Source organism: Cetorhinus maximus, chromosome 3 (genome assembly GCF_964194155.1).
Source record: "Cetorhinus maximus chromosome 3, sCetMax3.hap1.1, whole genome shotgun sequence".
Lineage (NCBI taxonomy): Eukaryota > Metazoa > Chordata > Chondrichthyes > Lamniformes > Cetorhinidae > Cetorhinus > Cetorhinus maximus.
The window spans coordinates 1,069,264-1,094,845 of NC_135881.1; the positions used below are offsets into that span (position 1 = coordinate 1,069,264).

General features: G+C 44.8%; 1 protein-coding gene across 2 annotated transcripts in view; it reads left to right on the forward strand.

Annotated features, from left to right (window-relative positions):
* LOC144674608 (poly(U)-binding-splicing factor PUF60-like) overlaps positions 1-23,056 on the forward strand; it is a 67,934-nt gene extending 44,878 nt beyond the window's left edge. For both annotated transcript variants that reach the window (XM_078535883.1, XM_078535884.1), the window contains 6 exons: positions 338-430; positions 4,200-4,413; positions 12,181-12,371; positions 16,500-16,641; positions 20,365-20,603; positions 22,096-23,056. In XM_078535883.1, the coding sequence (XP_078392009.1) occupies positions 338-430; positions 4,200-4,413; positions 12,181-12,371; positions 16,500-16,641; positions 20,365-20,603; positions 22,096-22,395 (1,179 nt within the window). In that variant the 3' untranslated portion in view covers positions 22,396-23,056. The remainder of the gene's footprint in view (positions 1-337; positions 431-4,199; positions 4,414-12,180; positions 12,372-16,499; positions 16,642-20,364; positions 20,604-22,095) is intronic.
* The last annotated feature ends 2,526 nt before the right edge of the window (positions 23,057-25,582 follow it).

A 25,582-nucleotide genomic window follows, 5' to 3' on the forward strand; every position in this document is an offset into this window, starting at 1 on the left:
TAAGACAGATGAGAAATTTTTTCCCTCAGGGTTGAGTGTCTTTGGAACTCTTCCTCAAAAGGTGGTGAAGCAGAGTCTTTGAATATTTTTAAGGCAGAGCTAGATAGATTCTTGATTAACAAGGGGGTGAAAGGTTATCGGGGTTAGGCAGGAATGTGGAGTTGAGGTTACATTCAAATCAGCCATGATCTTATTGAATGGCGGAGCAGGCTCAAGGAGCCAAGTGGCCTACTCCTGCTCCTAATTCATATGTTCATATGTTCGTCAGCTGGCACAATACCTCTGGCATACACTGCTGTAGCAGAGCTGAGAGTGAGGCCCTTCCTTTTGCTTGTAGGGGTTTGCCTTTGTGGAGTACGAGGTTCCAGAGGCAGCTCAGCTTGCTCTTGAGCAGATGAACTCGGTGATGCTGGGAGGCAGAAACATCAAGGTAAGTGACCTCAGCACTTTAACACATAGCTATCTGACCAGCAGCAGATTAGGGCCTCCACAAAACTTTCAGTTCTTCATAAATTTTCCCCAAATACATAACGAAATGCAGTGTGCTCTGCTAAAGGATAAAGCACAAGGTGACGTCAACAGAAAACCCAGGATCCTATTGATTTGCATTGTGCCCTTTAAGACATGCTGATCGCCTGCTCATGGATATATGTTGGGTAATGATACAGTCAGCAGTTGTAAAATAGGTTGTCAGCAGTCTTCTGTTATTTTGGCGGCAACTTGAAACCTCGATGCATTGTCATCTCGTCGGCGGTGATGGCCCTTCACATGCAAAGCAAAACTGAATTTTTCAGTTTTTTTTAAGTGTTTTTTTTCCTAGTTGTCCAGTTTTATTTCATCACTGTTCACTGCCCTATCAATCAGGTTGAAAATTGGATGACCTCCACCAGAATTCAGGTGAACACCTAATGATGTAGCATTTCTTTCATGAAAATTAGCTCATTATTTTTCTAAACCTTAGCTTTAATTTCAATACAAGATGTTCCAGGTTCATTGATTTAGGGTGTTGTGTCGTAGGCACACTGGTATAGATCAGTAAGTGCCATTACTGCTAATAAAGGCACCTCTGCACATGAGCCGTGACAACTGGACCCACAGAGTGAACCACAGGTTACTGCTCCAACTTGAGACTTCTCGGCAGAGTTGGTAAGTAAGGCTAGGAATAGGTTATGGGTTGACTAACTTAATGGCCGTAACTGATTTGGAATAAGTGGAGTAACTGATGTGGTACAAAGTGAACTTTGGCAAGTTAGCCATTGAGTGTTATCGTTTTGTGTACCCTGTGGGTTTTGCATGGGCTTTCAGAGGGAGCTAGGAGTAACTTATTTGAGATCAGACTAAAGATCTAATCTATTTCTGACAGTGCTAGTGTTTATTCAAGAGCCATGGTAGAGCATGGAAGTGGAGTCACCCGGGTTAGCTCCTGCTGGATGGGTAATGCCAGTGGAAGGCACACTGAACTGAGGCGTGGTGGGTCCCGGATATCAAGGTGAAGTGGATGATAGTGGGTGTAGGATTCTTAGAATGGTATAAGGGGTATTCAGATGATAGGTTCAAGCAGATCATCAGGGTGGGGTTGGGGAAGGTGTTGCAGAGCTGCTAACTTGCATGGGTGAGCATTAACATTAGGCCTTGCAAGAAAGGTGAGATTAGGATGGGGTGGAAACATGGATGCATCTAGGAGGCAGGAAAAGAACAACTTAGTCAAGTGGAAGGGTTGTAGAAAAGATGTAAGATGGAAAGCGGTGTAGAAAGTGCTGGGGGGAATATTGGGTCCTGTGGGGGAGGTGTGAATAATGTTAAACAGAGAGGCATGAGGGTTCAGTGTATAAGCATGGGGAAGTGATAATGTTTCCTCACAGACACTAATAGAACAGTAATGATGTGGGTGAGGTCTGGTGGGTGGATTGGAGGGGGGAAGCCCTCTTTTATAATGGATCCCAACAGGACCAATGTCAGTCCCTCCAGCCTAATGGAAGCAGATTTCTGGTGGCTTTGTTTAAGCTCTGGGTTGTTGCTGACTTTATGAATGCTACCGTAACCATTCCTATTATGTGCTTAGAAACGACTTTTCTTTTCTTTATGTCTCCTCCAAGCTTTTATGTAGAGCAGGACTCGGCTGTAGAGCCCTCCCTCCTCACCAGTCCGACAGCCATTCTGTTCAGAAGAATCAGCAGCTGTAAATTCCAGCATTAAGGTGCCCGCAACCAGTGGGAACACTCGACATTCTAAGCGACTGCACCTCCAGGAGCCGTCCTGATATTTTAGTTTGCCTGGGGCTGGGGTGATGGGCAAGGGCTTATCTTTCCTCTTTGAAATAAAAATATTTATTTTCCCCAGTAATTTTTTCAAAATTTCTTTTTGTTTGACCAGAGGTCTGTTCATTAAGTACTTGGCATCTTTTCTTGTCTTGCCATCGTTGGCAGCTGACTCTGACCATGCCTTTGTGTGAAATACAAAAGGGAACTTTGAGCAGGCACGGCTATGATCTTGGCTTAATTGCCTCCAGTGAAATATATAGATTGCTGTGGGTCACTTGAGAGCAATTGACCCCGTTCCAATCAGAGTTTCTACTGTTTAATAGTAGTTGAAGACTGAAGACTAAACATGGAACTACCTAGTGGACCCTAGCAGTCTAGGTCGTAGAGAGCAAGAGGAGAAGACTGACTCCATCTGGACCCTTAGTTAGGATCCAGACATTACTGATCTTGCGGATATCTGTGTTCTGTTATCTCGCTCGTTCATTACTCTGCCATCTATACATTTAGATTTCTTTATCGTGTTCTGCCGCTCTCTTATGGTCTGCATCACAATCCCAAGCTCCCTTTTGTTCTTGGAACACGGCTGTTTCGTGCTTGGAGCTAGTTTATTCCAGACTTCGGCAGTAATCTGCAAGAAAATGTTACTTGGAGCTCTTGCTAGCCTATGCTTCCAAAGTTTTTCTCTTATTCCATGCTGCAGATCAAGTATAAATAATCTTTTCTTCAATAGATAAAACACTTGCGTATCCTATTTTACAAAACCTCTTTCTGTTCCTCCCATCCCTCGTTCTTCCTAAAAGCTACCTGACATGTTGGACATTCACATCAATTGGAGGATGAGGGTTCTCCCACCAACCACAAGTCAACTTGTAATTCAAGTTTTAAATAATAAATGCTCCAAAGTTCTGAAACCAGTCTCTGATCTTTTCTTTCTAACCACCCAGCATGTTTACTGTGATGGTTCTGGCCTGTCTCCGCAGCAGGTTGCGTTTTAGTACTGATCCACAGTCCCACACCTCCACGATGATTTGCGATTGGCTGGGGGAACAAGTCAGGACGCTCTCAGTAAACATACACAGATAGCCACTTTTGTTTGATATCTGTTAAAGGGGCCTTCAGCCCATTTAAAAAGTGGTAAGTTTCAATAGCTTGCTCTCAGGCTCAGTCTTCTGCCAATTGTTCCGAGTTGTGCGCTGCTGTGTTGGGGAGAAGTCCAGCTCGTGACGTTGCATTTTCTCCCACTGCCCGGTGTCGCTGTTCCTTCTCCTGCTTGCAGCGCATTCTAGGTAGGGTGGCATCACTCTGGTCTGCTTGTTCTGTAGCTGCCCTGTACAAGTCTTCCACAGGTAGATAAATTCTGTGGAAGGTTTTGTACAGTGCAGCTGCAGTGATGTCATTCTACCTAGAATGCACCGTGAGTAGGCGTGTGGGCTGCGTATCTCCTCCCCTCCCCTCAACCCCTCCCCTTCCCGGTGGTGAACAAACGCGAGGTTACGGGGTGGATTTCTCCGCAGCACCGCAACGTGTGATTTGGAGCGCTTGGCAGGGGACTGTGCGTGGGAGCAGGAAATTTACTGTTTTTTAAATGAGGTGTAGTTTCCCTTTAATTAGATGTGCCAGCATGCTACATGCTCTCCTGTAAAACACTAAGGTTTCCCTTTTGAGCACTCAAGCTGAGTGTTCCTGATGAGTGAGGTCTGTTGAAAAATAATCTTTAACCAAAAAATGGCCTCTTCCTAATGGGAACAGGCTGTGTGAGACACACTTGATTTCATGATTAATGGGTGCCATTTGCCAATGTTTCTGGGGTATTTCCAATGTCCCAGGAAGATTTCAGGTGGCATCTCAATTCTTAGCCCGTGTTTTCCAGGAGAAGTGGCATGGTTCGTATTAATTTCTAGCTTGGTCTGTAATTGGCGGGGGTTTCTTTTGTTACAGGTTGGCAGACCGAGTAACATAGGACAAGCTCAACCAATCATAGACCAGCTTGCAGAGGAAGCCAGGGCGTTTAACAGAATTTATGTCGCGTCCGTTCACCCGGATCTGTCGGATGATGACATTAAAAGTGTGTTCGAGGCCTTTGGAAAGATTAAATCCTGCACCTTGGCCCGAGACCCCACAACGGGGAAGCATAAAGGATATGGATTCATTGGTGAGTGTTCTGTTGGTAAAACTGGTTTCGTGACGGTATTGTGGAAAAAGGGAGGAACACGCATTTTACAAAATTAAAATAAAAGGCCTGGCAGGTATCTAAAGTGAAATTGGATAGAATGGTGATCTTTCACCTCAGGGATTTGGCAATCACATCAGCCTAGGTAGATGGAGTGAAGGGCTGCTCTCAGCTTCCTGTAAATCCTGAGTAATGAGTTTTAACACTCTCCGCCTAATTTCTTTTTGCCATTTTGATTCTCCTTTTTTCCGCCTTCCTCCTCTCCTCCCACTGCAAAGCACCATTGCCTCTAAATTTGGCCAGAACGCCACTTATCTAGCGTTGATAGGCTTCCCAGGACAGAGAACATCAGAATTGGAAGAAATGTCCTGATGCACTAGGAGTGACACTGGAAGAAAAAGCTCATTGCTAGAAGCAGAGGACAAGTCATGCATTTCATCTCAACCACTGTTAAAGCCAGAACTGGGAGCAAAGTGGGAAAGTATTCATCCCTTAGCACCATCATCCCTCCTCCTCCTCCTGTTAGTTGATGCTGGTTCTGCTAGTACAGCTTTAAGTATAGATCTCTGCACATACACATGAGCTGGCAAGCGCACTTGCCAACATAGGCCATGCTTGCAAAGACACTTCAATGTCACTGCCACGGTTGCAGATACACTGCATTTTTAACATTTGATTTTACACCACGACTCAGTTATCCATGACTTGTGCCACCTCCGTCACCTTGAATTTCTGGATCTGGATGCTCTTCATCTGTGCTATCCATTGCAGAGTTGCACGTAAGCAATCCTTTATCTGCGAGACTTGACACTATTGTTGGGAATTCCTTTTTGACCTTGATGTACACTGTACTGCTCATTGCTAGCTACTTGTGGATATAATGCTCAGCCTACGTGCCATACCTAGATGGCCATCTTGGAAATGAGAATAAAGAAAGAACAGGTGACTTTGGACCTATGGTTCCCGAAACTTATCACACCTGAGTGTTTTCGTCCATTTGTGTCTGTGTCAATGTAGTCTAATTGTTAGAGATCGATGGCTATGATTAGTCAACAACTCCATTACATTGCAACTGCAAGGGTGCTCGGAGGTGAACTAGATGGACAATGACGTTTTTAAACAATTTCTATGTTTCAATGCAGAAAGTAAAGCAGAATCTGAAACTAGAACAGTTTTTCAGTCAAGCGCAGTCTTAGTGTATTGGAAGAGTGGGTGGGCACTATGGCAGCTAATTACACCTCAGTGGGTCACTGGTTGGCACGGGCATCTTGATTGTATTGGTGGCTGCACTCATAACTCTTCCAGCATGCATATCTGCTGCTTAGTTATATTTTGCCAATTTTGTTGTATTGTGTGCAGTGTTAGTAGAAATCGGTGCTTCAGAAAATGAAAGACTTGGCCATTAGATTGGGAGAATTTTGTTTTCGTATTGAGTTGAGTGTGAACAAACAGTAAGTGCCTTGGGTTTCTGAGTAGGTGGTGGAAGGTGAATGATATATGGATATAGTCAATTTTTGGGTATGGGAATATAGGCAGGTAATTTACTGTTATGGGTTGGGAGGAGAGTGGGGGGAGTGTGGTGTATGGGGTAAGATTAAGGCGTGGGTGCGTTATCCTGGTACATAATTAGAACTACTGATTTCTAATTGCAATTTGCTCTTTGACTATGGGAACTTTGAGGTTGTGAAGTGTATGTCACCACTGATTTACTGATTTGATCATAGGAAAGACGTGAAGGCATTGGAACGTGTGCAGAAATGATTCATGAGAATGGCTCCAGGAATGAGAAACTTCAGTTATGAAGATAGATTGGAGAAGTTAGAACTGTTTTGCTTGGATAAGAGAAATCTGAGAAGAGATTTGATAGAGAGATTCAAAATCATGAGAGATCTAGACGGAGTAGATAGGGAGAAACTGTTCCCACTCGTGAAAGGATAGAGAACGAGAGAGTGAGAGCACAGATGTAATTGGCAAAAGAAGCAAAAGCAACATGAGTAAAATCTTTTTCGCGCAGCACGTGGTTAACGTCTGAAATGCACTGTCTTAAGAATGTGGTTCAATTGAGGCATTCAAAAGGGAATTGGACTTATCTGAAAAGGAATGTGCAGGCTACGGAGAGAAAGCTGGGAATGGCACTAGGTGAATTGCTCAATCAGAGGCACTGCAGACATGGTGGGCTGAATGGCCTCCTGTGCTGTAACAATACCCTAATCAAGTAGAATCCTTGGATATTTACAGGCATTTTGATGTTTTTGAAAGGTGGTCTTACTGGAGTGAGGTTTTTTTTTGTATTCTGTAAGAGTAGATGGAACAGATGGTCTTGTTTTATGATTCGGCATGAGTGCTCTTTGTAATGTAGGAATCTTGTGCTAATGCAGCTGACAACGTAGTGGGAAAACTAGGTTGTTCCTTGGATTCTGCTGTTGGTAGAGTGTATCTCAACTATGCTTGGAAATGTCCAAACCAAACTAATTAACAATACAGTTGATGCACAATTTCTGCCCATAATGATATGCCTCATTGCTGATACCAGATACCACAGAGCACCGGTAAGCTTCTTGCTGCTTGCCCAGCTAAGCCCAGGCTCATCAAGAGCCACGTGGTTGATTTTGTATGTCCTTCAAGTGCTGAAAATGAATCTATATGACTATTCGATCAGTAACTTTACCTGTGGATGATGTGGACTTGTGGTTTAAGCATTGGGTTATTGTGGCTGCCACAGGATATATGCTTCTAATCTCCAGTGCCAATGTGCTATCTTGGAGTAAATGAGGCTCTGATCTTTATCTTCCCTTGGGGAAAGACTGTTGTCACTGTTAGATGACTGATGACCATGGATTGAACCTGAACTCATTTGGACGGTTCACCATAAACTAAGTAGTATAGTTTACAGTATAACTCGCCTTAAAGGATTTGAGTACGCTGCCACTGTGCTGCTGACAACAGTAGGGGCACATTCCATACCTCATCGAACAGTGCTTCACCAGACTCTACAACCCAATAAAGGTAAGCAGTGAATCCTCCAAAAATGAGTGTGTGTTTTCAACCCTGACCAATAAGTAATGTCATCCAGCAACTGCCAACCCCAGCCTCCATTTTTTCATTAGTTAAATAACTTGCTTTGGAATTTTAGAACCAACCAGGGATAGCTTGCATTATACCTAGCTGTTTTGTTATTCTAGAATTATGCAACCATGTGTAATTGTCACCAATTACTTGCCTGGACATATAAAGAGAAGGGCTCCTTAGAGCCTATCAATGCTCCCATCCATCAGCTGGGCAGTGCAGTCCCACTATCCTGTCTGCACCTTCCAGTTGTTCAAGAAACTGACTCATGGGCGAAGTGAAGACCAACTGGAAAAGCTCAAAGAAGCTCCTTTCCATCTGCCTAAACCAACTAATCACAAACAAGTTCCAGAAGATATGCATCACTAATTATAGTTCACCAGCCTCTTCTCCCTATCGATGTCCGTGGGACCATTTGATCTTAAAAGTCTATTTCCATCTGTTCTGCCAATCTAATGGTTAAAGGTTTCCCATCCATTATCTCTCTCACCCTGTTTACTAAAAATGTGTTCAGCTCCCTCTTTAAATTTATTGAATCCTCTGCTTTCACTCCTTGGGTTGGCTGTTCTAAATATTCATCGCCTGTGTATTTCCCTTATCAAAGAATTTTGGCAAAGGCTGCATGTCTATTGTGAGGCTGACTTTGGCGCCTCCACCGTACCCTATTCTGTTTTTAGTCACCGATCCATCCATGTTTGCTCCTCCTGATTTTGTGGGCTGAAGGAGGCCATTTTGTCACATGCCTAGGACTTTTGAACCATGAAAGAGAGTGGTTTGGAACAGCATCTTAAAATGCCACAAGCTTAGCCTGGAGTGGGAATTTGCTATTGAAGGGTAATGAAAAAGACCAACGTGGTATTGAAGAAGTGAGTCCAAGGGTTGTCGATGAGCCCAGTTTCTGAGTATTGATCAGTGAGTCTTTTGGATCTGAAGGTCCCTATATCTTCATGACGTCCATTGGGCATTGCAGACTCAATATGGCATTTGGAAGCAGCCACTATGTTTGCTGATGGTTCAAGATGGTGAGTAGAGAGCACCAGATCTGCAGTCAGTCTGATAAGTGGCATATAATTCTTTAAGAAATGAATAAAGAAGCACTCCAAGGGCAGTCCGTACAATACTCAAAAGTGAAATGGAACCAGTGAGTTCCCTTGTTGCATATGCAGCTCTTGGAACTAGCAAAGCCATCCTGGATGAAGTGCTGAATCGGGCCATTCACTGGATAAACAACCTTCTGATAGCTGAAAGGGAAATTTGTAGAACCAAGCAATATTTCACAGCCTGCTCCACACCCTATCGTACACGGTGCAGCCTGCACCCTGATAAGGCCAGCATTTTGCTGGGATTCCTGCAATGTATCGGAGAGAGAATGATTAGAAATCCTGATGGCATTGTGGTAGTGAGGACATCCATGCCTCAAGCAGAATCCTGATCCCCAACCTTGAGGGGCAGCTGGTAACACTTGCCACTGATAGCAACAGCCTCTAAAAACCAGGCATCCTATTGCTCGCTAGATAATTCAACACCACAGCCTGCTGCTTCAAGTCAATTTGTTCAGCTTTCTATCTGTGCAGCCCACCCTGCTGATATTTCCAGTCTACAGGCAGATTGCCCCTTGCCACTACCTCTATAAAACTGGTCACCCAGGATATCTTCTCAGATTGCCAATGGCCCAGAGGGACCCTTTTAACCACAAAATGACGACAGACCAGCTCAATGGATTATTGTGCCATTGGGAGCCCTTGTGGATTAGTGCATCCGCTCTCAGTACACTGTTAGCTCACCTCAACGTAAGACCAGCTATCAAACCAGAAACTCTTGACTGCTCAATAACTGCTTCAGAGGTAGAAGTTTTCCACCTGGAGCTGAAAGCGCTGCTTCTTTATGAAATTCCTCTGACTATGGAATACGTAAGATGCTGTTGGAATGAGGAGGCAACGGTGCAGGGAGGCCCAAGAAAAAGACAGAAGTGTGCAAGAGAGCAGTGGAGCTCATCACATGGAGAGGAGTGAGCGAGGTAATGGAAGGTTGAACAAAGGTGAGAAAAAGAGAGGTAAGAGTGACTATTATGATTTGTGTTTTTAATAGTATGCACTCGGGCATTGTCTGACCTCTGCACAAGTCCGCCGGAGCTGGGAGGATTGCAGGTACAGCCCGTGACTTATCCAAGAATGGAAAAGGGGGGAAATTGTTAATTGGGGGCCTCAAATTTTTCAATTCAAAATGATCTTAAGTTGGCAATTGTGTGTGGATGTGTCTGAGTTACTCATTACTGCTAAGTTATAAACATGTAATATTTGTCCAAGTAAATACAGCTGTTGATTTAATGGAATTGCTGTTTAATGCTTATAGAACTGCACAAAAAAACATTGCGTATTCAATATTCCCTCTTCATTCTTTCCCTTCTTCCTGCGCTTCTCCTCCTTCATTGACCCTACTTTCCGCTTCTGTGCCCCTTAAGAACTTAGAAAATAGGGGCAGGAATAGACCATAAGGCCCCTTGAGCCTGCTTCACCATTCAATATGATCATGGCTGACCTGTCTCAGCTCCCACCTCCCTGCCCACTCCCCATATTCCTTGATTCTCTGAGAGCCCAAAAATTTGTCTATCTCAGTCTTAAATGTTTTCAACAATGGAGTATCCACAACCCTCTGGGATTTTTTAAATTCATTCATGGGATGTGGGAGTCACTAGCTAGGCCGGCATTTATTGCCCATTCCTAAAGCCCAAAGACTCACAACCTTTTGGGTGAAGAAACGTCTCCTCATCTCAGTCCTAAATGATCGACCATTGATCCGTAGACTGTGCCCTGGTGTTTTAGATTCCCTAGTCTGGGGAAATTACCTCTGACTACCCTGTCAAGCCCTTTCAAAATCTTGTTTCATGATATCACCCCTCATTCTTCTGAACTCCAGAGAGTATGGACCCAACTTGCTCAGCTCTCCATTATAGGACAACCCCCCTATCCCAGGAAGTAATCCAGTGACCCTTTGCTGTATAGCTTCTAAGGCAAGTATATCCTTCCTTAGATACGGAAACTAAAACTGCACTCAGTATTCTTGTTGTGGTCTCACTAAAGCCCTGTACAATTGTAGCAAGACTTCTTTATTCTTGTACTCCAGTCCGCTTGCAATAAAGGGTAGCATGCTGTTTGCCTTTCCAATTGCTTGCTTGTACCTACATGCTAACATTGTGTTCTCTGTACAAGTTCACCCAAGTCCCTCTTAACATTTACAAGTTTCACCCCTTTCAAAATATATTCTGCTTTCTTGTTCTTAATACCAAAGTGAATAGCTTCACTCTGTCACCTTGTTGCCACTTGCTTAACTTGCCTCATTCATCCCCCTCTCCATTCTTCATGTTGATTCCCCCCTCTCCATCCCTCTCACTCATGGGATGCGAAGGTCGCTAACATTGAGTACAACTGAGTGGCTTGCTAGTCCGTTTCTGGAGTCATATTTATACTAGATGGGGTAAGGATGGCAGATTTACTAACATAAAAATCAGGAGTAAGCCATTCAGCCTCTTGAGTCTCCTCCACCATTCAGTAAGGTCATGGCTGATCTGATTGTGGACTCAACCCCACAATCCTGCCTACCCCTGATAACCTTCGACTTTCTTGTTAATCAAGAATCTATCTACCTCTGCCTTAAAAATATTCATTGACCCTGTCTCCACCGCTCTCTGGGGAAGAGAGCTCCAAATACTAATGGCCCTCTGAGAGAAAAAAAATTCTCATCTCAGTCTTAACTGGGCAGCCCTTTATTTTTAGGTCCCCCTAGTCCCCTAGTTCTGGCCTCTCCCACAAGGGGCAACATCCTTTAAGTATCCATCCTATCAAGTCCCCTCAGGATCTTATGTTTCAATAAGATCACCTCTCATTCTCCTAAACCCCAATGGATACAGGCCCAGGCCTGTCCAACCTTTCCTCATAAGATAATTCCCCGCCCATCCCAGGTATCAGTCGAGGGAATCTTCTCTGAACTGCTTCTAACGCATTTATATCCTTTCTTAAATAAGGAGACCAAAACTGTACACAGTACTTGAGATATGGCCATGTATGACTGTAGCAAAACATTCCCTTTGCAATAAGTGACAACATTTCCATCCCTAAAGGAGACAGGTGACCCAGATAAGTTTAAAACAATCTGCCAGTTACATGGTCACCATTACTTATACTAACTTTTTATTCCAGATTTCTTCACTTGAATTTAAATTCCCCAGCGGCCATGTTGGGATTTGAACTCGTCTCCAAATCCAGGCCTCTGGATTATTAGTGCAGCAACATGACCATTATGCTACCATACTCTACATCATTTAATTTTTCATTAATATTCCTCCTCTTCCTCTTTCATTTCATTCCCGCAACTCCTGTTACATTTGTCCTACCTTCCGTCTCCTCCCCCACCCTCACCCCAAACTCCCTTTCATGTCTGGTGTCACTGTGGGAGTGGGAAAGGTGGGGATAGAGTCCTTGAGGACAGGTGGTCTGGCGCAGGGAAGCCAAATGGCAAGATTGAACTTTGGGCAGAGAAACCTCGAGTGCCAGCTGGGCTCTGAATGTGGGGACTGGCCATTGTGAGCGGGGTACAACCCTGTGTAAACTCGTGCGACCCAATGTGAAGTGCTTCACCTGTGGCCCTGCCTGTTTGTATAAACATTGAGCCTGTTGCTTTGTGCAGAGTACGAGAAGGCCCAGTCTTCGCAAGATGCAGTTTCGTCCATGAACCTCTTTGACCTCGGTGGCCAGTTCCTCCGCGTTGGGAAAGCAGTGACTCCTCCGATGCCATTGATGACACCTGCGGCACCTGGTGGATTGCCCCCTGCAGCAGCGGTGGCGGCGGCTGCAGCAACAGCGAAGATTACGGCTCAGGTGGGTATGGGCAGTTTCAGTTATACACCAGCCATTTTGTGGGACCTGTTTTGGCAGGTTTCACACCTGGTCTATGCTGAGGTGAGTGGAATGTATGCTTGGGGTGGTAACATCAGTGGCCCCCGCTAGAAGGCATATATGGGGAAAAATTGAACAAGAAGTCTTTGCCATTCCTACTCTTGCTAATGATTGAATAACCTGCCAGAGAATATTAACTGAGAATTTCATGCCCTCCTTCCAGGAAGTGTAGTGAGGCTATAGGCTTTATATGCAACTCCAGAAGGTGCAAAAAAGATTCACAAGGGAGCATTTTGGTGGTATTGGCATAGTGGTATTGTCACGGGACTAGTACTCTGGGGACCTGGGTTCGAATCCCACCACGGCAGATGATGGAATTTGAATTCAATAAAAATCTGGAATTATAAGTCTGACCATTGCCGATTGTTGTAAAAACTCATCTGGTTCACTGATATCTTTTAGGGAAAGAAATTTGCCGTCTGGCCTACGTGTGACTCCAGACCCACAGCAATGTGATTGACTCTTAAATGCCCTCTGAACAAGGGCAATTAGGGATGGGCAATACATTGAGGTCATATCCCACTCTCACAGCGACGCCCACATCCCATGAACAAATTTAAAAAGATGCAATGTTAAACCAAAACCTCATCTGCCTGCTGGTGGATGTGAAGACCCCCATGGCACTGTTTGGAAGAAGAGCAGGGGAGTATCCCTGGGCTCCTGGCCTATATTTATCTCTCAATCAACATTACACAAAACAGATGATCTGCTCATTATCACATTGCTGTTTGTGAGGGCTTGCTGTGCACAAATTGGCTGCCAGGTTTCCTGCATTACAGACAGCTAAAGAGTGCAGGATAAGAGAGAATATGAAGAGCTTAGAGAAGTCAAAAAAAAAAATTAGGACGGCAGAAAGGAGCTAAAAAATTAAGGAACATAAACCGATAGATTAAAATAAAATAAGACAGCTGTGAAAGGAATAGGACCATCAAGGGGTAGACAGGTGAGCTGACAGAAACATTAATTACTTTGCTTTGGTGCTTACCAGAGAGATAGGACAGGTAGATTGACATTGAATGATCCTGGAACTATTTTTTTTATTCATTTACGGGCTGTGGGCTTCGCTGGCTGGGCCAGCATTTATTGCCCATCCCGTTACCCTTCAGAAGGTGGTGGTGAGCTGACTTCTTGAACCGCTGCACTCCATGTGGTGTAGGTACACCCACAGTGCTGTTAGGGAGGGAGTTCCAGGATTTTGACCCAGCGACATTGAAGGAACAGTGATATATTTCCAAGCCAGGATGGTGAGTGACTTGGAGGGGAACTTCCAGGTGGTGGTGTTCCCATCTATCTGCTGCCCTTGTCCTTCTAGATGGTAGTGGTTGTGGGTTTGGAAGGTGCTGTCTAAGGAGCCTCGGCGAATTCCTGCAATGCATCTTATAACTGCTGTGCATCGGTGGTGGAGGGTGCTTCCTACACCACATGGACTGCAGCGGTTCAAGAAGGCAGCTCACCACCACCTTCTCAAGGGCAATTAGAGATGGGCAATAAATGCTGATCCAGGCAGCGAAGCTCACAGTGAAACGAAGTCCGTGAATGAAATAGAAAGGAAGTGTCACTGGCTGCAGAAACTTGAGCTCCAGGTTTCGGAACTCAAGCGGTGGCTGGGGCCACTGTGGTGCATCCGCAGGGCAGAGAACTACGTAGGCAACACATTTAGAGAGGTGGTCACACCGAAGGTTAGGGGCATGCTGGCAGAGGTAGAATAGGTGGGCAGCCTACGAGAACCAGGCAGACGGTGCAGGAGTCCCCTGAGTCGATCTTGCTCACTAACTGATTTTCCATTTTGGATACAGATGGTTCTTCAGAGGAGTGCAGCCAGTGCCAAGTGCATGGCACCATGGGTAGCTCAGCTGCACAGGAGGGGAGGAAGAAGAATGGAAGAGCAATGGTGATAGGGGATTTGTTAGAGGAACAGACAGGCGCTCCTGCAGCTGTAGATGTGACTCCAGGGTGGTATGTTAGCTCCCTGGTTGAGCATTGAGCATGTTCAGGATAGAAATCAATAAATACCTGGATACTAATGACATCAAGGGTTATGGGAATAGCGTAGGAAAGTGGCTTTGAAGTAAATGGTCAGCCATGATTTAATCGAATGGCAGAGTAGGCTCGATGGGCCGAATAGCCTACTCCTGTTATGTTGATCCCAGAGCCTGATGAACCTTCATTGCACTCCCTGTATGGCCAGTATATCCTTCCTTAGATAAGAAGACCAAAACTGCACACACTACTCCAGGTGTGGTCTCAGCAAGGCCCTGTATAATTGCAGCAAGACTTCCTTACTCATGTACCCAAATACCTTGCATTAAAGGCTAACATATCATTTGCTTTCCTAATTGATTGTATCTGCATGCCAACTTCTAGAGAATTATGGGGGAGGCGAATGCATAGCGTATTTACAATGAAACCATTGTCGATTGTTGTAAAAACCTATCTGGTTTACTAATGCTTGAGGGAGGAATCTGCCATCCTTACCTTGTCTGGCGTACATGTGACTCCAGACCCATAGCAGTGTGATTGACTCTTAAATGGCTTAGCAGCTGCTCAGTTCTCAAAGGCAATTAGGGATGGGCAACAAATGCTGACCTAGCTAGTGATTCCCACATCCCATGAACACGGACATCAGCATTTCCCAATCTTTCTCCATTTAAGAAATACTCTGTTTTTCGGTTTTTCCTACCAAAGTGGATAACTTCACGTTTTTCCACATTATATTCCATCTGCCATGTTCTTGCCCACTCACTTAGTCTGCCTAAGTCCCCTTGAAGCTTCTTTGCATCCTTCTCACAACTAACATTCCCACCAAGTTTTGTGTCATCAGCAAACTTGGGAATATTACATTTGGTCTCCACATCCAAATCATTGATGTAGATTGTGAATAGCTGGGGCCCAAGCACCAATCCTTGCAGTACCCCACTAGTAACAATCTGCCAACACGAGCATGATCCATTTATTCTGACTCTGTTTTATGTCCTTTAACCAATTCTCAGTCCATGCCATTATATTATCCTCAATCCCATGGGCTGTAATTTTCCTTCCGAATCTCTTGTGTGGAACCTTCTCAAAAGCCTCCTGAAGATCTAAACACACCACGTCACTGGTTCCCCCTTATCTATTCTACTAATAACGTGCTCAAAAAAACCCCAACAGGTTTGTCAAGCATGATTTCCCTTTCATAAATCCATGTTGACTCTACCCAGTCTCACCACTATTTTCTAAATGCCCAGTTATCACATCCTTTAGTCGGAAAAATGCTTAGAATCTATTATAATGTGAGGCTAACAGGCCTGTAGTTCCGCGTTTTCTCTCTCCCTCCTTAAACAGCAGGGTTACATTTGCTACTTTTCAACGCCATGCAGGGAAGGCACCAAATGGTCAACTTAAAACACTACCCTAAGGACACTGAAATTCAGCCTCTCTTTTATAGGGGTCTTGGGAACAACTCTGGGATCATAACTGTGGGCCATTCGATATTATCCAACACTGGGCAGATCACACTTCAACACTGACCTCCTAGTCATCATGTGGTCCACGAGCATCCTTGGTTGTGACCAGCCTGTGCCCACACCAGTTATATTGCCGAGAAATGCTGTCTCCAGTTACAGCTCATAGTTGGAAAGACAGTGTTTGTAATTGTACCGTTACCTATAATTTCACATTTTGACACAGTATAAATATTTCAAGCTTAAGACACAAGTGAAATGTTTGTGACAAGCTGTCCCTGAGTCTGAATGGTCATCGTGCACACACCAGTCATTCTCTCACCCTCCTCCTGTCCTGGTACCCCTCAGCTTCGATTGTAGTATTATCTTTACATTGAGGTCCTGCACCTTATAGTATCTGCATTCAGAAATATTTTGGTCTGTTCCTTAACCTGTTCACAGGTTTCAGCACCTGTGTATAACCTTCAGGGTTAAGGGCGTGTTAAGGCTTTTGTGTCTGTACTATTTGAGCAATTAGAAATTGAACTGTTAAGGAGCAGTCTGCCCTATACAAGCTGTTGCAAGAATTCCTTTACCCTCTGCTAACACTGTATTTTCCTTCCTACAGGAGGCTGTAGCAGGGGCAGCAGTGCTTGGTGTTAGTGGTCTCTCGGCACCAGGTCTCGTCACTCCAGCACTGACCCTTGCACAGCCACTGGGAGCACTGCCACAAGCTGTCATGGCAGCACAAGCTCCAGGCGTAATAACAGGTCAGTAATACATCAAGGTTCTCGAAGACTGGATAGCAGACATCACAACTCTCTCTTTCCCAGTATATTTTCCTCTTCATCCCCTCTCAACCTATTGTATTTGGTTTAGTTCTTGCTTGAAGAATTCACCTCACTGGCATCATTCTTTTTTTTTAGTTTCATCATAACCTCCATCTCCCTAGTCACCCAGGGACCCCTGCTTTTGGTTCCCTTGCCTTTCCCCCTTGTTGGAATGTACCCAGCCTGTACCTAAAGCATCTCTTCATTAAAGATCACCCATTGTTCCATACAGTTCTTCCTGTCAGTAAAATAAAAGTAAAATACTGCGGATGCTGGAAAAACTCAGCAGGTCTAACAGCATCTGTGGAGAGAAAAAACAGTTAACATTTCGAGTCCATATGACTCTTCAGAGTGTATGACTCTGAAGGAGAGTCCTGCGGACTCGAAACGTTAGCTCTTTTTTTTTTTCCACAGATGCTGTTAGACCTGCTGAGTTTTTCTAGCATTTTCAGTTTTTCTTCCTGTCAGTCTCTGGTTCCATTTTACCCTGACTCAATCACTTTTCATCCCCTTGAAATTAGCCCTCTTCAAATTTACATTGGATTGTTCCTTGTTCTTCTCCATTCCTAATCTAGATCTTATGTTACAATGATCATTCTTACCCAAGTTGTTCCTCACAAACACTTGGTTCACTTGGCCCGCCCCCTTCCTAATTGGGCCAAGAATATACTGATCAAGGAAGTTCTCCTGAACACATTTCAGAAATTCCTCCCATTCCTTACCCTTTCCTCAAATTCTCACCCAACTGAAAATGGTGCTACTCAAATTATTTTACTCTGGATCGTTCCTTGTCTTTTTCCATGGCCAAGCTAAACCTTATACCAGAGCGTTGAAAGAGGCAGCTGTAGAGATAGTGGGTGCATTGGTGGTCATCTTTGAAAATTCTATAGACTCTGGAATGGTGCCTGTAGATTGAAAGGTTGCAAATGCTTAAGAAAGGCAGAAGAGAGAAAACTGGGAACTTACAGCCCTGTTAGCCTGACATCAGTAGTAGGGAAAATGCTAGAATCTGTTATAAAGAATATGTTAACTTGACACTTGGAAAATAATATTTGATTGGGCAGAGTGAACATGGATCTATGAAAGGGAAATCATGTTTGACAAATGTGTCGGAGTTTTTGAGTATGTTATTGGAAGATAGATAACAGAGAACCAGTGAATGTGGTGTATTTGGATTTTCAGAAGGCTTTCAATCCGGTCCCCCACAGGAGGTTAATAAACAAAATCTGAGCACATGGCATAGGGGTAATATTCTGGCATGGATTGAGGATTGGTTAACCGACAGAAAACGAAGAGTAAGAAAAAATGGGTCATTCTCAGGTTGGCAGGCTGTGACTAGCAGGGTACTGCAATTATCAGTACTTGGGTCCCAGCTATTCACAATCTATATCAAAAATTTGGATGTGAGGACTAGATGCAATGTTTCTAAGTTTGCAGATGACACAAAACTAAGTGGGAATGTGAGTTGTGAGGAGGATGCAAGGTCGCTTAAAGCTTGGCCATGGAAAAGGACAAGGAATGATCCAGAGTAAAATAATTTGAGTAGCACCATATTCAGTTGGGTGAGAATTTGGACAGACTTACTGAGTGGGCAAGAACATGGCAGTTGGAATATAATGTGGATAATTGTGAGGTTATTCACTTTGGTTGGAGGAATGAAGGTACAGAGTATTCCTTAAATGGTGAAAAATTGGAAAGTGTTGTTGTCCAAAGGGAGCTGGGTATCCTTGTTCATAAGTCACTGAAAGCTAACATGCAGATGCTGCAAGCAATTAGGAAGGCTTTAATCATAAGGGGATTTGAGTACAGGGGTAAAGATGTCTTACCTCAATTGTATAGAGCCTTGGTGAGACTGCACCTGGAGCATTATGTACAGTTTTGGTCTCCTTATCTAAGGAAGGATATACTTGGCATAGAGAGAGTGCAATGGAGGTTCACCAGACTAATCCCTTGGATGGTGGGATTGTCTTATGAGGAGAGATGGAAGAAACTGGGCCTGTATTCTCTAGATTTTAGAAGAATGAGAGGTGATCTCATTGAACCATACAAAATTCTTAACTGGGGGGTGGGGGTGGACAGGGTAGATATAAATAGGATGTTCCCCCCGGCTGGTGAGCATAGAACTAGGGGACACAATCTCAGGATAAGGGGTAGGCCATTTAGGACTGAGATGAAGAGGAATTTCTTTACTCAGAGGGTGGTGAATCTTTGGGATTCTCTACCCCAGAGGCTGCAGAAGCTCAGTCATTGAGTATGTTCAAAACAGGAATCGATAGATTTCTGGAGACTAATAATATCAAGGAATGTGGAGGCAGTGTGGCAAGATGATTATTTGAATAGAAACAATGTGCAGGCGTACGGGGAAAAGGCAGGGCAATGGCACTATGACATAATGCTCATTGGAGACCCAATGCAGACACGATGGGTTGAATGGCTGCCTCCTGTGCCGTTAAGATTCTGTGGCGTTGAGGTAGAAGATCAGCTTTGATCTAGTTGAATGGTGGAGCAGGCTCAATGGGCTGCCCGATTGATTGGCACCACATCCACAAACATTCACTCCCTCCACCACCGACACACAGTAGCAGCAGTGTGTACCATCTACAAGATGCACTGTAGGAATTCACCAAGGCTCATTAGACAGCACCTTCCAAGCTCACGACCACTACCATCCAGAAGGACTAGGACAGCAGATAGATGGGAACACCACCACCTGGAAGTTCCCCTCCAAGTCACTCACCATCCTGACTTGGAAATATATCGCCGTTCCTTCACTGTTGCTGGGTCAAAATCCTGGAACTCCCTCCCTAATAGCACTGTGGGTGTACCTACACCACGTGGACTGCAGGGGTTCAAGAAGGCAGCTCACCACCACCTTCTCAAGGGCAACTAGGGATGGGTAATAAATGCTGTCCCAGCTGACTCAGCCCACATCCCATGAATGAATTTTTAATAAGACATTAGACACAATCCACTTTGTCCCATCTCATTCCCTAGAATCAGATCCAGCAATGCCTTATTCCTTGTTTGACCAGAAACATACTGATGTGGAAAATTCTTTGTGCCACAGTTCAAAAACTAGTCTGCTTCTTTGTCCTTTACACCATTACTATCCAGTCTATTTTAAGATGAGTAAAGTGCCCATCATAACTACTCTCTAATTTTTGCACCTCTGTAATTTCCTTGTAGATTTGTGCCTCTACATCTTTCCCACTAATCGATGGCCTACAGAATACACCAAGTAGTGTCATAGTATCTCTGTTGTTTCTTCACTCTTAACAAAATATATCTTGTCCTTGACCCCTTTAGGACATCCTCTCTCTCCAATACTCTAACATTCTACATTATCGATACTGCCACCCCCTCCTCTCTTTGCTTACTAACTTGCCTGAACACCTTGTATCCAGGAATATTTAGTACCTAGTCCTGCCCTATTTTTAGCCAGGTCTCCGTTATCACCACAACAACATATTCTCAAGTGGCTACGTGTGCCTGCAGTTCAACCTTATTCGCCAAATTTGAGAGAGTTGTTGAGTGTGTAATTCATGAAGATTATTCTGCTTCTTTGTGGTCACATTGTCTTTTATAAAGTTTACAGTGAGCTAGAGGGAAACTTACCTGCACTGTAGCTGTATTTATAAACATGAGGCTTCTCCTGTCTTCCAGGTGTGACCCCAACCCGTCCAACAGTGTCACTTCCAGTCACTATCCCACAGGTAGGAGTGGTTAACCCTGTCCTGGCCACGCCACCTGCCGCTGGCACTGCTACAGAAGTCAAGAAGGAGGATGAGGAGAAGTTGCTGGATACTGAACGGCTGGAAATGCTAAGCGAGCAGGAGCACATGAGCATTTCGGGGAGTAATGCCAGACACATGGTGATGCAAAAGTTGCTTCGCAAGCAGGAGGTAAGATGTGGCCATTGAATCTGAGGTACGGGGTCCAAGCAAGGGTACACGTTGCTAAAAGCTAGTTTTTCTTATTCATTTAAGGGATGTAGGTGTTGCTGGCTGGGCCAGCATTTATTGCCCATCCCTAGTTGCCCTTGAGAAGGTGGTGATGAGCTGCCTTCCTGAACTACTGCAGTCCATGTGGTGTAGGTGCACCCACAGTGCTGTTAGGGAGGGAGTTCCAGGATTTTGACCCAGCGACTGTGAAGGAATGGCGATATATTTCCAAGTCAGGATGGTGAGTGACTTGGAGGGGAACTTCCAGGTGGTGGACGGATACAAGTTGTTTCAATTGTGCAGAGCCTTGACCAGACCCTGTCTGGGATAACTACATTCAGGAACCTTGGCCAGACCCTATCTGGGATAACTACATTCAGGAACCTTGGCCAGACCCTATCTGGGATAACTACATTCAGGAACCTTGGCCAGACCCTATCTGGGATAACTACATTCAGGAACCTTGACTAGACCCTATCTGGGATAACTACATTCAGGAACCTTGGCCAGACCCTATCTGGGATAACTACATTCAGGAACCTTGGCCAGACCCTATCTGGGATAACTACATTCAGGAACCTTAGCCAGACCCTGTCTGGGATAACTACATTCAGGAACCTTGACTAGACCCTATCTGGGATAACTACATTCAGGAACCTTGGCCAGACCCTGTCTGGGATAAATACATTCAGGAACCTTGGCCAGACCCTGTCTGGGATAAATACATTCAGGAACCTTGGCCAGACCCTATCTGGGATAAATACATTCAGGAACCTTGGCCAGACCCGGTCTGGGATAACTATATTCAGATCAGGGCTCTGCACCTCAGGAAGCATATATTGACTGTGGAGGGGGTACAGTGCAGATTCACCAGAATGATACTGGGCCTAATTATTACATTCTGAGAATAGGTTGCATAAACTAGAATTGTATTTCTTTGGGATTTCTTTGGGTATTAAAGATTAAGGGCTCTAATTGAGGTGTTTCACATTTTAAAACCAATTTAAGAGGCCAAATGACCTATTCCTGCTGCTAATTCATATGTTCATTAGTTTGTGTTTGATATGGTAGATAGGAATTATTTTCTGTGATGAAGAAATCCACAAGGGGGCATAACTATAAGATTAGAGTCAGACCATTCGGAGTGAAATCAGGAAGCATTTTCTTGCAGTGTTGAAAATCTGGAGCCTCCCCATTGATTTGGAGCCTTCAAGATTGAAAATTTTTCGGATAAGGGTATCAAGGGATGTGGATTAAAGACAGGAATATGGAGTTGATGTACAGGTAGGCTAATTTAATGGTAGAGCAGGATTGAGGGGCTGAATGGCCTCCTGTTCCTATGAGTGACTTTAAGATATGGGGGTATACTAAGGTAGTGTGGCCTCGTGCAATGCTGCAGAGTTAGAGTGGTGCCCATGCAAACAATAACTGGACCTTTTTCCCTTCATTTCAGTCCACAGTCATGGTATTGCGGAACATGGTGGGTCCCGATGACATTGATGATGATCTGGAGGGTGAAGTGACGGAGGAATGTGGTAAATTTGGGGCTGTGAATCGCGTGATCATCTACCAAGAAAAGCAGGGCGAGGAGGAGGACGCAGAGGTGATTGTCAAAATCTTTGTAGAGTTCTCCTTAGCTTCGGAGATGCACAAAGCCATCCAGGCTCTTAATGGGCGCTGGTTCGGAGGACGAAAAGTTATTGCAGAAATATATGACCAGGATCGGTTTGATAACAGTGACCTTTCTGCATGAACTACAGCTGAAGGAACTTGCATCCTGTCATGGGATCAGATATTCGGGGACCTGATCCGACACCTCATGCTTCAACATGTGTCCTGACCCGGGAATCTTGGGTGGATGCAGATGGATCCAATGGATTTCCACTCATGAAGTGATAAGATGCTGTTTTTGCTTACCTGTTCTAGTGTGCAGTTGCTCCATTCAGTAGCCACACTTAGTGGGCAAAAGTGCAGATTTGTAAGTGTTAGAACAGCCTGGGAGTTCAGATCCATAAACTGTCAGGCTGGGTCTCACATTTCTCTCTGGTTAGTCCCCATTTTGAGTACGTCACCGGTTAGATGGATTTGTTCAGCTGCTGATCCCAGTCAGTGGGGGTAGCAGAATTTCAAGATTTAATGTCCCAGTTAAAATTGAACTTGTGGATTTGGACTGGATTGGGAGTGGCAGGGTTTGAGTGATGGTAACTGCTGGCACTGAGAGAACCATCGGGGCAGGACTTGAGGCTGATTTTCTTTAACCCAGTTCTAGATGTGGAACTAACCTGGCTGCTCAGTCCACTCTTCAGAATGGTTAAACTCTGCAATTCTTTTTTTTATTTTTAAAATGTGTTAACTGTATTGTAGGAAAGTTAAAACAGTTTCCATTTCTAATAAAGAAATTATATAAAAAACAACTTGCTGTGACAACTAGTGTGTGGTGTTGAAGCTTGAGTAAATACTGCAGCTGAATGGTGATCTCAGCTTATTAGAATCTGTCACGTTTCATTAACTTTTAATTTCACAGCTGGTGAAGCTGGTTATCTGCAAAAATGACACCCTCACACTGGAACATTGTCAAGCGGCCAGTTGGAGTTAAACTACCTCTCCTATCTCCCCCCTGGACCATGACCCCACCGCTGAACATCAAGCCATTGTTTCCAGGACTGTTACTGACCTCATCTCCCCTGGAGATCTTCCTTCCACAGCTTCCAACCTGACAGTCTCCCAACCTCGGACGGCCCACTTCTACCTCCTACCCAAAATCCACAAACAGGACTGTCCTGGCAGACCGATCGTGTCAGCCTGTTCCTGCCCCACGGAACTCATTTCTTGCTATCTTGACTCCATTCTCTCTCCCCTTGTCCAGTCCCTTCCCACCTACATCCGTGATTCCTCTGACACCCTACATCATATCAACAATTTCCATTTCCCTGGCCCCAACCGCCTCCTCTTCACCATGGACGTCCAATCCCTCTACATCCCTCACCGGGATGGTCTGACGGCTCTCCGCTTCTTCCTCGAACAGAGGCCCGAACAATCCCCATCCACCACTACCCTCCTTCGTCTGGCTGAACTTGTTCTCACACTGAACAATTTCTCCTTAAACTCCTCTCACTTCCTCCAAATAAAAGGTGTGGCTATGGGTACCCGCATGGGCCCCAGCTACGCCTGTCTCTTTATGGGGTATGTGGAACATTCCTTGTTCCAGTCCTACTCCAGCCCCCTCCCACAACTCTTTCTCCAGTACATCGATGACTGCTTCGGTGCTACTTCATGCTCTCGTCTGGACCTGGAAAAATTTATTAATTTTGCTTCCAATTTCCACCCCTCCATCATTTTCACATGGTCCATCTCTGACACTTCCCTTCCCTTCCTTGATCTCTCTGTCTCAATTTCTGGTGATAGATTGTCCACCAATATCCATTACAAGCCTACCGACTCCCACAGCTACCTCGACTACAGCTCCTCACACCCCGCTTCCTGTAAGGACTCCATCCCATTCTCTCAGTTCCTTCGCCTCCGTCGCATCTGTTCTGATGATGCCACTTTCAAAAACAGTTCCTCTGACATGTCCTCCTTCTTCCTTAACCGAGATTTTCCACCCACGGTGTTTGACAGGGCCCTTAACCGTGTCCGGCCCATGTCCCGTGCATCCGCCCTCACACCTCCTTCTCCCTCCTAGAAACATGATAGGGTCCCCCTTGTCCTCACGTATCACCCCACCAGCCTCCGCATTCAAAGGATCATCATCCGCCATTTCCACCAACTCCAGCATGATGCCACCACCAAACACATCTTCCCTTCACCCCCCCTGGCAGTATTCCCTCCAGGACACCCTGGTCCACTCCTCCATCACCCCCTATACCTCAACCCCCTCCCACGGCACCTTCCCATGCAACAGCAGAAGGTGCAAAACCTTCCCCTTTACTTCCCTTCTCCTCACCGTCCAAGGGCCCAAACACTCCTTTCAAGTGAAGCAGCATTTCACTTGCAATTCCCTCAATTTAATCTACTGCATTCATTGCTCCCAATGCGGTTTCCTGTACATTGGAGAGACCAAATGCAGACTGGGTGACCGCTTTGCAGAACACCTTCAGTCTGTCCGCAAGCATTACCCAGACCTCCCTGCCGCTTGCCATTTCAACACTCCACCCTGCTCTCATGCCCACATGACCATCCTTGGCTTGCTGCATTGTTCCAGTGAAGCTCAACGCAAACTGGAGGAACAGCACCTCATCTTCCGACTAGGCACTTTACAGCCTTCTGGACTGAATATTGAGTTTAACAATTTTAGATCATGAACTCTCTCCTCCATCCCCACCCCCTTCCAATAATTTATATAGATTTTTATTTTCCCACCTACTTCCATTATTTTTAAATATATTTCCATCCATTGTTTTATCTCTACCTTTTAGCCTTTTTCGACTCCTTCACCTCACCCCACCCCCACTAGGGCTATCTGTACCCCTCCTAATTTTACTCAGTTCTGTTGAAGGGTCATGAGGACTCGAAACGTCAACTTTGTTTTTCTCCGCTGATGCTGCCAGACCTGCTGAGTTTTTCCAGGTAATTCTGTTTTTGTTTTGGATTTCCAGCATCTGCAGTTTTTTGTTTTTATTTCTATCTGTGCCTTGCTTGTCCTGCTTTCTACCCTTAATTAACACATTCCTTAGATAATATCACCACCTTCAACACCTCTTTGTCCTTTTGTCTGTGACATCTTTTGGTTATCTCCACCTTATCACTGGCCCTCTATCCAGCTCTACTTGTCTCACCCCCCCCCCCCCCCCCCTTAAACCAGCTTATATTTCACCTCTCCTCTATTTTTACTTAGTTCTGTCGAAAGGTCATTTGGACTCAACATTAACTGTGTTCCTCTCCACAGATGCTGCCAGACCTGAGGTCTTCCAGGTATTTTTGTTTTTGTTTTCGATTTCCAG